The sequence below is a fragment of the Bos taurus genome, chromosome 11, assembly GCF_002263795.3.
Source record: "Bos taurus isolate L1 Dominette 01449 registration number 42190680 breed Hereford chromosome 11, ARS-UCD2.0, whole genome shotgun sequence".
In the NCBI taxonomy this organism is placed as follows: domain Eukaryota; kingdom Metazoa; phylum Chordata; class Mammalia; order Artiodactyla; family Bovidae; genus Bos; species Bos taurus.
The window spans coordinates 98,836,101-98,849,331 of NC_037338.1; the positions used below are offsets into that span (position 1 = coordinate 98,836,101).

General features: G+C 52.4%; 1 protein-coding gene across 16 annotated transcripts in view; it reads left to right on the top strand.

Moving 5' to 3' along the window:
- Positions 1-13,231, top strand: part of DNM1 (dynamin 1) — a 43,482-nt gene that overhangs the window by 13,514 nt on the left and 16,737 nt on the right. For 10 of the 16 annotated variants that reach the window (XR_009496278.1, XR_003037043.2, XM_059891135.1 and 7 more), the window contains exons 2-11: positions 726-799; positions 1,031-1,180; positions 1,518-1,721; positions 2,013-2,111; positions 2,217-2,377; positions 3,340-3,482; positions 3,617-3,752; positions 3,949-4,016; positions 6,870-7,008; positions 12,397-12,483. Coding sequence is in view for 14 of the 16 variants with exons in the window: in XM_059891135.1 (XP_059747118.1) it covers positions 726-799; positions 1,031-1,180; positions 1,518-1,721; positions 2,013-2,111; positions 2,217-2,377; positions 3,340-3,482; positions 3,617-3,752; positions 3,949-4,016; positions 6,870-7,008; positions 12,397-12,483 (1,261 nt within the window). In the remaining 2 variants the exon portion in view is untranslated. Of the gene's footprint in view, positions 1-725; positions 800-1,030; positions 1,181-1,517; positions 1,722-2,012; positions 2,112-2,216; positions 2,378-3,339; positions 3,483-3,616; positions 3,753-3,948; positions 4,017-5,136; positions 5,276-6,869; positions 7,009-12,396; positions 12,484-13,231 lie in introns of all 16 variants that reach the window. The other 6 variants (XM_005213220.5, XM_010810404.4, XM_005213223.5 and 3 more) reach the window with 1 other exon arrangement.

A 13,231-nucleotide genomic window follows, 5' to 3' on the forward strand; every position in this document is an offset into this window, starting at 1 on the left:
GCTGGGAGATGATGGGCAGAAAGCCTTCACCAGAGGGTCAAACAGATCTACTGCAGGGTCTAGTAGATACAGGCTGGGCAACATGAATATCTCTGAGCCTCAGTTTCCTCATCTGTAAAATGGGGATAATAATACTGTCTTCCTAGTGAGGCTATTGTGTAGAGTCCATGAAATATTGCCCACAAAGAGCCTGGCATGTGGTAGGCACTTAAGAAGCATGAGTCCTTTTCCTTGTTTCCTCCTTTCCCTCATCCCTCTCATCCTCAACCCCAGCCAGATGGGGCCAGAAAAGGGGAAGTGAGATCCTGCCTTTCCCCACAGCGGAAAGGAGGGGACGAAGTGCAGCTCCATTTCCTTGGCACCCACTCTGTGGCCACCGGACATTTGGGCATTGGGGTGGGGCACCTCATGCCTCAGTTTCTCCTGAGTTGAATGGCAGTGATTAAGTTGGGGCAGGGACTTCCTGTTGGCTCAGAACCAACACAGGGCAGACTGAGAGAGGTCTGAGGGTCAGTTCAGACTCACAAATTCTGTGACCCAGAGGACTTGAGGGTGGTCTTTTCCACCTTTCTCAGCTGCCCTCTCCCCTTCATGAATCCCTTGGGCTGAGGTGTGGTGAGGCACTTCCGGGGAGCTTTGAGGCCCCCGGTGGCAGGACAGGCGTCCCTGGGACACAGGGAGCCTCCTCAGACCTTGACTCTCCTCTCACCCTCAATTCACTGCAGGGACTTCTTGCCCCGAGGATCTGGCATTGTCACGCGACGCCCCCTGGTCCTGCAGCTGGTCAATGCTACTACAGGTATGGGCTTCCCCTCTTTGGACCTCATTCCTCATCTGAACAGCAGGGATAAAAATGCCTAACGGAGAGGAGGCCTTGTTGTCGGGGGAGGAAGAATAAGGCAGTGTTTTGTGTGTGTGTGTGTGTGTGTGTGTGTGTGTACGTGAGGGGTCTTTTCCCAGTGGGAGATGAGACCCAGGTAAGCTTTGGTTATGATGCTTTCTCCCCCGCGCCCGGCTCCTTCTGGGGCAGAATATGCCGAGTTTCTGCACTGCAAGGGGAAGAAATTCACTGACTTCGAAGAGGTGCGCCTGGAGATTGAGGCTGAGACCGACCGGGTGACCGGCACTAACAAGGGCATCTCTCCAGTGCCCATCAACCTCCGCGTTTACTCGCCGCACGGTGAGATCTGACCCTGGCCCCGCCCCCGGCCTCTCAGCTCCCTCGCCGAGTCCCGCCCCTTAGGAAACCGTCTCCTTGGCCCCGCCCCTTAGCCGATGCCTCACGGGCTTCACTCCTCGGCAGGTCGTATTCTGGCCCCCGAACCGAGCCGTGGCTCCGCCCACCTCTGGCCACGCCTCTAACGGGTCTCCGTTTTAGCCCTCCGCGTTTCCCTAACCCCACCCACCTACGGCCACGCCCCCAAACACGTCCTCTCTAAACCCGGCCCTGTTCCTTAATCCCCCCGCCTACGGCCACGCCCCTCGCCTTGAGCCCGCCCTCTCGCCGCCCTGTCCAGTGCTGAACCTGACCCTAGTGGACTTGCCTGGAATGACCAAGGTCCCGGTGGGGGACCAACCTCCTGACATCGAGTTCCAGATCCGGGACATGCTTATGCAGTTCGTCACCAAGGAGAACTGCCTCATCTTGGCCGTGTCCCCGGCCAACTCTGACCTGGCCAACTCTGATGCCCTCAAGGTCGCCAAGGAGGTGGACCCCCAGGGTAGGTTCCCACAGGCGGCCGACACGCAGGGCCCCGGGGGTCTATTCACAGGGTAAGGGGGAGCCACTGGAGGGTCTAAGCGAATAGCTGTGGGATCATATTTATGCCCTTAAAAGTCGTTTGGGCCACCGTGGAGAATGAATGGGGGCGGAGCACAGGCAGGCAGTGAGTGAAGGAGGGAGAGGGCTGGGAGATAGCGGGAGTGTGGTGGGATCAGGAGTGCCTGGGGTCTTCTGTATGAGGGCGAGTGCAGATGTAGACAGCCCTCTCCTGCCACATCCTCCCCACCAGGTCAGCGAACCATCGGGGTCATCACTAAGCTGGATCTGATGGACGAGGGCACAGATGCCCGCGATGTTTTGGAGAACAAGCTGCTCCCGCTGCGCAGAGGTAGGTAGGCCATGCCCCTGACCCACGTGATAGCCCTTCCCTTTCACCTCCAGCCCCTCACTCCCTGCAAGACTGAATGCCCCTTGACCTCCACCCCACCCACAGGCTACATTGGAGTCGTGAACCGAAGCCAGAAGGACATCGATGGTAAGAAAGATATCACAGCTGCCTTGGCTGCTGAACGCAAGTTCTTCCTCTCCCACCCTTCCTACCGCCACTTGGCTGACCGCATGGGCACGCCCTACCTGCAGAAGGTCCTCAACCAGGTAGGGGCTCAGGCCAGGATGAAGTCTGGGAAACCAGCCTGAGAACAGAGTCATTGAAGTGTATTTTGGGAGGGTTGCCCACTGTCCCACAGTGAGGTAGCACCTGAGCTTCGTTGCCCCTTTCCTGGGGCCAGGAAGGGAGCCCTGGCACCCTGCCAGGATGGAGGGTGTCATTGATGAGGGCTTGGGCTTAGGGGCTAGGACTGGAGCGTACTTGGCTGAAGACCTTTGTACCTTCTGAAATGGGGAGAGGCTGATCTGGGGACAGGTGATCCCAGGGGACTCCTTGGATATTTCTCTGCCTGGAATGGGGCTTCCAGAATCACTGAGGTGTGTGTGTGTGTGTGTGTGTTGACAGTAGGGAGGCAGTGTGACGTGGGGCAAAGTTGGGGTCCCTGGAGGCCATACACCTTGTTTCTAATCTCAGCTTCGCCTCACCCACCAAGACTTTCCAGCTCTCTGAGCTTCTATTTCTACATCTGTAAAATTGTGATAAGACTCATTTCTTACAGTCATTGTGCATTTCAGGGAGATACTGTGTGGGGTGACCTAACCAGAGTCCCAGAACTTGAGAATTACCTTAAGGGAGGCCTTAAACCTAGAGGGCACAAGGGGGCAGTCTTCCAGTCATCACTGCCCCTGATTTATTTCATCTGGTTCTTGTGGTGTCTAACACTATTGAATTAATCAAAACCAGGTGATTTCCAATAAAAATCTAAATTTCTGGCTTCTATTAAAAATGGCATTACTGACTCATTAGTTCAATTAAAACACCTCTGTGAGCACCTACTGTGTGCCAGGCAGCTTTCATTCCGGTGGGCAGGGCAGTGGTGGGTAGAGCTGTGGCTCTGCACCTCACCACGTCCACACGGGCCCCAGACATCCTGGTCCCTGCCTGGTCCTGTGGGCTTTCTGGGTCTCTGTGACCATGGTCTTCATGCTTTCCTCACCCCTACCCCCAGCAACTGACAAACCACATCCGGGACACGCTGCCAGGGCTGCGAAACAAACTCCAGAGCCAGCTGCTGTCCATCGAGAAGGAGGTGGAGGAGTACAAAAACTTCCGCCCTGATGACCCAGCACGCAAGACCAAGGCTCTGCTGCAGTGAGGCCCTCCCCAACCCCTGACTCCCCATTGAGGAGCTGCCCCTCCTGCAGCCTTTCAGCACCACCGGGTCTCTCCCTGGGCTCCCTGCACTGGGTTGCTGCTGCCCCCTCAGGTGACACCACTCTCCCCAGGATGGTCCAGCAGTTCGCTGTAGACTTTGAGAAGCGCATTGAAGGCTCAGGGGACCAGATTGACACCTATGAACTGTCAGGGGGCGCCCGCATCAACCGGATCTTCCATGAGCGCTTCCCTTTCGAGTTGGTCAAGGTAGGCAGCCCCCCACCCTGGGGCAGGAGGGTTCACCTCCCTCCCACCCACTCACCTACCTAGAACTCTCTCACACGTATGTTGGTTGACTTAACTAGAGGCCCTGGTGCCAGTCCTGGGAGTGGGATGGAGCCTGTCCTGACCTCCCAAGTACAAACAGAGGCCCTGACCAGCCATCTCTTGGTCTCCTACACAGATGGAGTTTGACGAGAAGGAACTCCGAAGGGAGATCAGCTATGCCATCAAGAATATCCATGGCATTAGGCACGTATGGGGACTGGGGAGGGAAGCCGAACCCTGGAAGGCAGAAAGGGTCTAGCGCAGAGGTAGAGGGAGTGATGGAGTGAGCTCCCCTCGGGAAGGATGAAGAGCCCTAGTGCTCAGTCTCCTCAACCCCGACTTTCCGGCTTCCAACTTGGACAGGCTCTGGCGAGGGGCACTGGATAGGAGACCCGGGCTACCCCAATACCTGCCGCCTGCTGCCTGCCTTTGCCTGTTCCTGGGCACAAGGCTTGGCGGCTAGACTAGTTGGGTACAGCCCAAGGTACAGGTGGCAGGGGCAGCACCCTCTGGGCTTGGGTCCCCTGCCCATCCCCAAGGTGAGACAGCTCCCATCAGTCGTCTCCAGCACAAAGTTGCCCAAACCAATGGGTAGGGCCTGAGATAGGCTACCACGTGTTGGTCTGTGAACCTTTTGTGATGGAATGAGGCCTCTCAACCCTCCAGACCCTCCCATGATCCTGTTAACCCAAAGTTGGCCCCATTCCGCCCCACTTCCCTCCTTCCAGTCAACACCAAGGCCAGTAGAGCAGGAAGGAAGACTGGGAAATAGACCAGTCCTTAAAATCTTAGCCTCTGCTCCAGGGATCCAGAGCTACACTGGTCCTTCAACAAGAAAATTTAAAACACCCGCTATGTGCCTAGGCAGTGAACCAGACCAAAATGTCACTGCTTTAATGCAGGTTCCATTCCAAGGTTTGGCATGAATTTACAGACTGCATTGGCTAAGGCACAGGAAAAAAAAAATCTCTCTCCTAGTCTTAAAATAAAATGCTTTCTTCCCAGTAAGGCTCTCAGAGACAACCCAGTTCAGCAGTTTTCAAACCATTTCTAGCCACAGAACCTTTTGTAGGAACAGAATCTGAAGACAAAACAGGACATATGCACCAACTATAAGCAGACCTTACCCTGAAAAGCATCAATTGAAAGACCTTCATTAGAGTCCCTCCTGCCCATTTTACAGATGGGAACACTGAAGCCCAGAGAGGGGTAGTGGGAGGACCCCGAGGGCAGAGCTCAGGGGGTCGGGATGGGGCCCTGGCCTGGTACTCCTGGCAGGAGCTGGCCTGTGACACTGTGCCCTTCTCCTGCTCCGGGCATTCAGAACCGGGCTCTTTACCCCAGACATGGCCTTTGAGACCATTGTGAAAAAGCAGGTGAAGAAGATCCGAGAACCTTGTCTCAAGTGTGTGGACATGGTTATCTCGGAGCTAATCAGCACCGTTAGACAGTGCACCAAGAAGGTAACTGGCGCCCGGCCAGCCCCTCCCACCTCTGCCCCGCCCTGCTCTGCTGCCAGGCGCTCCTTCCCCACCCCACCCCACTGCCCCCTAGTAGCATGTACAGACCTCAGCGGGGCGGGGGAGGCAGGCCACCGCAGTCCAGGAGAGCGGGACTCTCTGAGGGGGCCTCAACCAGCCCTGGCCCCCAGGCTGGGGGGAACAAGGGATTAGACATTGGAAAGACAGATATGGCAGTGGTTATTTGCTCCGAGAGCCCACCAAGAGCTCCCCCAGCTCAGGGAGAAGAAGGGACTCAGTCCCCTTCCTGCTCCCAGAGGTGGAGTCATCTTTGGGGTCTCCAGGGAGGGGTCTCAGGGAAGTCTTGGCCCTGGAGACAGAAGAGGTACAGGACCTTCTTGGGTGCCGCCCAAGGGGCCTGGACAGCCAGAGGGATCCAGAGGACCCAGGTCAAGCAGGTACCCCAACTCCCTACCGTCCTTCATCTTCCCCATCTCACCCCCACCCTCACTCAGGACCCTCACTCAGGACCTTCCCTGTCCCTTCCATCCACATCCAGACTTCCAGGGACAGAATCCTCCTCCATCTGCCTCACAGAACCACTCAAGGAGGGCAGGGCAGGGCAGGGAAGATGGTACCCATTTCACAGCAGGAAGACTGAGGCTCGGGAGATCAAGTGACTTGCCCAAGGTCATGTGAGCTCAGAGGTGGCAGAGCTATAACTCCGAGCCAAGGCTTTGGACTCCACCCCCTAGCCTCCCTTCCTCTCCCCTCCCCACAGCTGTCCTGGCCCCTCTCTATCACCATCTTCACTCTTTTCTGTCTTTCCTCTTCTCTCTGTCTTTCCAAACTGAGCTCCTCCAGACTCCACTGGAGGAGAGGCACAGGATGCCCCTTGAGGAGAAAGGGAAGGGCCGGAGTAGAGCAGGAAATAGAGAATGGAGACCAGGCAGCTACACACAACTCTGGGAGGCGTCCTCTACCCCACAGTCTAGTAAATGGCGCCCCCTGGAGTTGTGCAGTGCACCGCCTGGGCAGCGGGCTGCCACGACCTTGGCAAATAGGGAATGGTGCTGGGCTTTGGAGGCGGGACGAAGCAAACACAGGAGGTTCTGGGAAACCTAGCATTGACCAGAATGGAGGTGAGTGGAGTCCGGGCCTGGGTCAGCTCCTCAGCAGGACCCCGGGCTGTGACAAAGACAGCGCTGGAAAAGAGAGAGGGGGCAGGCTTCAGGGTAGCTGAAGAGTCGCGGAGCCAAGCCCTGGGAAAGAATATGAACTCAGTAAGGGCCCTTGGATGGTGCCGGGGCTTGGTCCCTCGCACCCCTCCCATGCCCTCAGAGCCCTGGAGGGGGGGTGCAGCACTTGGCAACACCCGGGAGGTGCCAGTCTGGGTGGTAACAGGAGGGCCAGGCCCAGCGCTCACATTGTCTTCTCTCCTCTCTCTCTTTCTCTGTGTTGGTGTCTCTCTTCCCTCGTGCCCCTGCCATCCTCCACCCTGCACCCTGGCTCCGCTTGGCCTTCACTCCCCTCCACCTCCTCGCCCTCCCACCCCTGGCTGCACCCCGTCCTGCCCCCCTCCTCCTCCCGGGTGCAGGACGGGCCTCTTCACACCTGACCTCGCTTTTGAAGCCACAGTGAAAAAGCAGGTGCAGAAGCTTAAAGAGCCCAGTATCAAGTGTGTGGATATGGTAGTCAGTGAGCTCACGGCCACCATCAGAAAGTGTAGTGAAAAGGTATGATGGCCGCCTGGGAGGGGCTGGGCCTGGCCATGGCTTCCTCACGGCCAGGGCCTCCTGTGGTGGGCCGCAACCAGCTGCTGAGCAAGCCTGGCGACCTCTCAGCACTCAGGTGGACCCAGGCCAGCCCGGGTGGCTCCTGGCTCTGAGATCTGGTGCCAGCTTCTAACCCTGGGTCTACAGTCCTCATAATCCCTTCAGGTCCCCACCTCCGCCTAGCAGACTGCTCTCACCCAAGCACCCTCGGTGGTGCCTTTGACAACAATGATAATAAGGAGCTGGATGCTGTTTATTGAGCACCTACTGTGTGCTAAGCACTAGGCTAAGTGCCTGCCCTTGTTATCTGACCTCATCCTTCGAACAACCCCAAGCAGTGGATAGTCTTATCCCCATTTTACAGATGACAAAACCGAATCGCAGAAAAGAACAGCAGAATGGGATTCAGGTTTACGGAGACCAGGGGAAGAGGTCTTGGATCAGGGCCTCCTGGGCCAGGGGAGCCATCCCAGTCCCAACACTAATTTGCCTAAAAGCATATTGGATTACTCCCTTGATTGCAATCCATACACGTTTGCCAGGGTCAGCCTCTTTTGAGTAGTCTCTGACCTTTCAGATGCCTTTTTCCTGTTTGTCTACTTCAGGGCATTTGGGGGATTTTTCACCAGATCATCTAAAGCAGTCCTTCCCAGAGGCCTGCATGAGTCCAGCCTTGCTTGTGTTTGAGAAAGCTCCTATGCTGGGAGGTGGGGGAATTTTTGCCTTAACTTCATGTCTCAAGTAAGGTATCACAGTTTTTGTGGCTCGTACACAATTAGTCCTGTGCGCCCCTTTCACAGTCCTGTCTCACTTTTGCTCACTTTTGTGCCAGATGGGAATGGATTAAGCAAATTAGCGTCCACTCAGTGCCTGATCCAGGTGGAATCAAATCTGAGCTGGATTCTCTATTGTAGAGTATATATCATGATATCTAAATCATGGTCCCACAACATCATGACTACTAAGCGATATGATCTTAACTTTTGTTAAACTAAAAAATACTGAGTTTTTTTTTTTTTTAATTTTTGGCTGCACCATGCATGTGAGATCTTAGTTCCCCAAACAGGGATCCAACCGAAGCCCCCTGCCGTGGAGGCATGGAGTCTTAACCATTACACCACCAGGGAAGTCCCATGCATTTATTTCAAGCTGCCTCAAATCTCTTTACAAAACAAGACAATATCTAATTTTTTTTTTCATTTTGGTTTTTCCTAGTGAAAGTGATACATTCTCAAATAGATAAAATATGGAAAACCCCTAAGAATAAAAAGGAGGCAACAACCCTCCCTTTCAAGAGAACCACACTGAGACTTTCATACACTTTCTGTAAATACACTCCTCTTTTATTTATTTATACTTAACTAGTTTATTTATTCTTTCAACTTTTTACTTTTATATTGGAGTATAGCCAATTCACAGTGTTGCAAAAGCTTCAGGTGTGCAGCACAGCAACTCAGCCGTACACATATAAACTACATATATAAACTCCCCTCGCATCCAGGCTGCCACACACATGGTCCTTTAAAAAGAATGAAATTAGCAGTACTGATTTCATTCTGATCATACATGACTGTTACCAAAATACTCAAACTGCACAGAGAATGCAAAAGTCCCTATAACCCCACAGCTCTGGAGATAGCTGCTGGCAGCACTCCTTCCTTAACTAATTACACATATTCACCAGTTTTAACCAGAGATCACACTGACCACACTGATCCATGGGCTCTTCGTTTTTACTGAATAGTATGAACTGAAATCCTTGCAGTAGCTACATAAAGACTATGCCCTTGAACAACTGTACTGTATTCCACTGTAGAAATATGACATGATTTACATATTCAATATCCTATTGACAGACACTTAGGTTGTCTCAATTTTTTGTTTTTCGTTTTACAAACAGTTCTGCAGTGAATAGCTTTATAAATGTATTTGCACATTTATCCTGTTGTTTCTTTATAGCAAATTTCTAGTATAGAAGTAGCTAGCAATGGATGTAAGCATTCACACTTTTGGTAACTTCTGCAAGATTTGCCCTCCAAAAAGTTTTAACCAATTTATTCTTCCAAACTATTTTTTCTATACATAGACTTATGTACATTATTAGGTACTCACACTGTGAATATATCAGTATCCTGCTTTTTCTCCCAACATTTTGGTGGGTGTTATTACAAAGTCAATGTGAGCATTTCTAATGATTGCATAATATTCTATTGAATTGATTTATTACTGTCATGGTTTATTGAACCATTTTCCTATTGATGAATGCTGAAATTGTTTCCTGTCTTTCAATATTATAAATACCCTGGCAATGAATATCTTTGTGTATAAGTAGTTTTAATTTTCTTTCTCTAGGATTATTTCCTTAGGACAGATTCCTTGAAGACTGATTACTAGATATAGAAATTGTGAAACACTGCTGAATTGCATTCCAAAAAAGTAGTAATTAGGGTAAATTGTAATATGTTGGAAACAACCCAGATGTCCATCAAGAGGGTATTGATTATAGTATTATACAATGAAAGACTAGTTGTTAAACGGGCAAGGGATATTTATTTCCATTCATATGTCCTTCCACAATGTACTATGGGGGGAAAAGCAGGTTTCAGAAAATAATATATAGAATTTAGGGGGAAAGAAATATATTTAAATGATAAATATACAAAAAGTAAAATACAATATAATAACCTACATAAATTATCAAGTTCTAAAGGCATAGTTATTAACCATTATTTTGAGAAGGCAAAGAACATAGGAATTTTTCTGTTTCTACTTCACAAACTTCAGTCATATTCAGATTTCTTATAGTGAGTTGGTAAGTTTTTGTAAGTAGACAACTGATCAACAAAGACTTTAGAGAGGAAAGCTTGTAAATTATTTATTTTTAAAAATGCCCTTTGATTGATTTAATGCATAGTAGTTTTTTGGTTTACATAGTGAAATTCACCCATCTTCATCTTTTTTTTTCCTCCCTAAGTCTTCCAAATTTAGCAACACCCTTCTGCTAATTATTCCTAGCCCTGCTGGGCTAAGCGTTTTCATCTCTGGATGAAATCTGGAGTTTACTGTCCAGCACAGGATGTGCTGCTCAGTCCTCTCAACAATGCCAAGAGGGAAGGTGCTATTATTACCCCATTTCACACATGGAAAAACTGAGGCTCAGAAGGGTCCAATCACTTCCCCAAGGACAGTCAGCAGGGCAGGGGGCTGGCTTTGAACCCAGAGCCATGTGGCTCCACGGCCTGCGTTCCTGACTCCTAAACAGTGGGCTCCAGGCTGACTGCCCCACTTAGCCAGGAACTGAGAGAGAAAAGATCCATTTTAAAAACTGGCTGAAAGTCCTGGAAATGCGCAGAGGCAGCCAGAATGGAAAAAGATGCTCAAAGGGAACAGAACTGCTCAAAGGGGCTGAGGCTGCCCTGTCACTTGTGACACGTGGAAAACTTGACCACTGTAGCGTCCAGGAGGTTAGTGGGAGAACTGGTCATGCTCTTTGGCAAACTGCTCCTCCTCCTCCCTCCCTGCCCCTACCCCAACCCCACCCTGGGAGGAAGCACTTGGGACCATCTCAGAGGAGGCTTTTCTGGTGGCCGTGACTCAGTCTCGAAAAGGAGTGACAGCACATCCTCGAGCTTTGTGGGGCAGCAGGGTCCACCGGACCCCTCCAGCCAGCATTTGTTTTTAAGCCCCTGGTCTCAGGCTGCCTCTCTCCCAGGTCCCCTGAGCTTGGCCACATGAGCCACACCCTTGGCACAGTCATGGGATGGTTGGGAGGATGTGGCACCTCTCAAGGCTGCTTCTCCTGGGCTGACACCCAGGACGCTGCTTTCTTCCCCACCCTCCTGCCTCTCCGGAAGACCTCACCCCATCTCCTTGGCCTCCTTCTTGCCCTCAGAATCCCTACTTGTGACCCAGGCACACTAACCTTCAACTCTCTTCCCACAGAGGGGGATCCGCCTGAGAGACCTGAGCCAGGCATAGGAAGAGGGACAAGGTGTGGGTCTAGTTTTGCCCGGCCTGAGCCCCGCCCAGCAGAGGAGCAGGTCCCTGGGAGTAGACTCCTGTCCTCAGCAGTGCAGCGAGTCCCCCTTTCTGAGGAGTTGCTGGTTCATGAGCCACAGGGCAAAGGAGCCCATGTCTGCTCACCTTGGCAAGGAGGGCAGAGACATCCATCCTTCATTCATTCACTCATTCCTTCAACATTGCCCTCTTTGAGCACCGTGGTGTGCCCAACCCTGCCTCTGCCTTCAGGGCAATTACAGTCCAGTTTGGTGAGGGAAGAGGGTGTGTGTTGCAGGGGGTGGGGGAGGGGACATAGAGGTTATCATGGTGGACTTTCTGGAAGAGGTGACATTCAACAGAATCTTGAAGGGGGAGTCCATCTGGGTTTTGTCCAGAGCCTGGCTGAGCTGGGGACAGAGTTCATAGGCCAAGGATTTGGAACAACTTCCCCTTTAGCCTCAGTTGATTAAAAACTAGGAGCGGAAGAGGGGTGCTGCTGAACTTCTACCCCAAAGGAGTGGGGCAGACACAGGCAAGCTGGCCAGCCAGCTTGGAGCCAGGCAAATGTGTCTGGGGGGTGGTAGTGCCAGGCCAAGGCATGCAAAGGGAAGAAGAGTTGGGTGGATTCTACCATGAAGGCCTGGGGCCCAACCAGGCCCCCCGCAGGGTACTGCTCATGCTGCTGCCTTCCCCCCCAACTCCGCATGCCGCCCCACCCCCCAAGCATGCCTGTGCCTCCTGCATGGCCCTTGTGTGACTGTTGGTTTTCCCCTACCTCCCCTCCCCCAGCTCTTACAAGGAGCATTGCCTGTCCCCAGCCTGACTCAGGAGGCCAGCTGGCACCTTGGGCCCTGCCCTCCCCAGATTCTCCCCGGACAGTAATCTGCAGGCTGTTACCTGCCTGGTTCCCCACTTGAGTGTGTCTGCAAGCCTTTGAAAAGGCAAAGCGTAGCCCTGAGGATGAGTGAACGTTTGGGGAGCTAACTGTGCCCCCAAACAAAGGCCTCAATCGAATAGGTCTGTTTCCAAGATGGCTGCCAGCAAGATGGCTGCCGAGGAGCAGGCTGATTCCCAAGGCACTTGTGCGCATGGGAACTACCAGCCCCCATGAAGTTGCCCAGGTAGGCTAGTAAAGAGGGCCCAGACCCGGGAAGACCCTTGAATTGCCATTTGGCTCCCACGACTGAGGGAAAGGGGTGGCCGTGGCTTGGTGCCGTCAGCTTCCTGGGCCCCCAAGTCTTGGGCATTTGGTGTGTCCCTCCCACCCCACCCTGGATTCTGGTGGGCTTTGGGTGCCCCCTGCCTGTGCCCGCTGTGTACCTGGCTCTCTCCCCTGCCACCCTTTCTCAGCTCCAGCAGTACCCCCGGCTGCGGGAGGAGATGGAGCGCATTGTGACCACCCACATCCGAGAGCGCGAGGGTCGCACCAAGGAGCAGGTGAGCCCACTTGGCACTGCCCACTGTTCCCTGGCCTTGAACTCCTGCCCCTGGGCTCACCTCCTTCTTCCCCGTTAGTCTCTTCTGTCTCAGTCTCTCGTATACGTTCTCTCCCCATATTAACTTTATGTGTCTCTCTTACTCTGTTTTATTGTGAGAAAAAAATACACATAACATACATTTCACTGTTTTACCCACTTCAAATCGTGCAGTTCAGTGGTCTTAAGGACATTCAGATTGCAACCATCACCACCATCCATGTCCAGAACTTTTTCATCTTCCTAAAATGAAACTCTGCCCGCCTCCACCTTAAACAGTCCCTGGCAGTCCAGTGGTGTAGACTCTGCGCTCCCAATGCAGGGGGCTCAGGTTTGATTCCCAGTTGGGAAACCAAGATCCTGCATGCTGCATGGCACAGCAAAAAAAAAACCACAAAACACAATGACTCCCATCCCATCCTCTTCCCAGCCCCTGGCAACCACCATTCTCCTTTCTGTTTCTATGAATTTGACAAGTCTCGGTACCTCGTATAAATGGAAGCAAACAACAACTGTCATTGTGTGTCTGGCTTGCTTCACTCAGCGTAATGTTCTCAAGGTTCATCCATGTTGTAGCACGTGTCAGGATAACTCTCCTTTTTAAGGCTGAATCATATTCCATTGTTTGGGTAGACCACATTTTGCGTATCCATTTGAGTTGGGTTTTTCCCCCCACCTTTGGGCTATTGTGAATAATGCTGCTATGAACA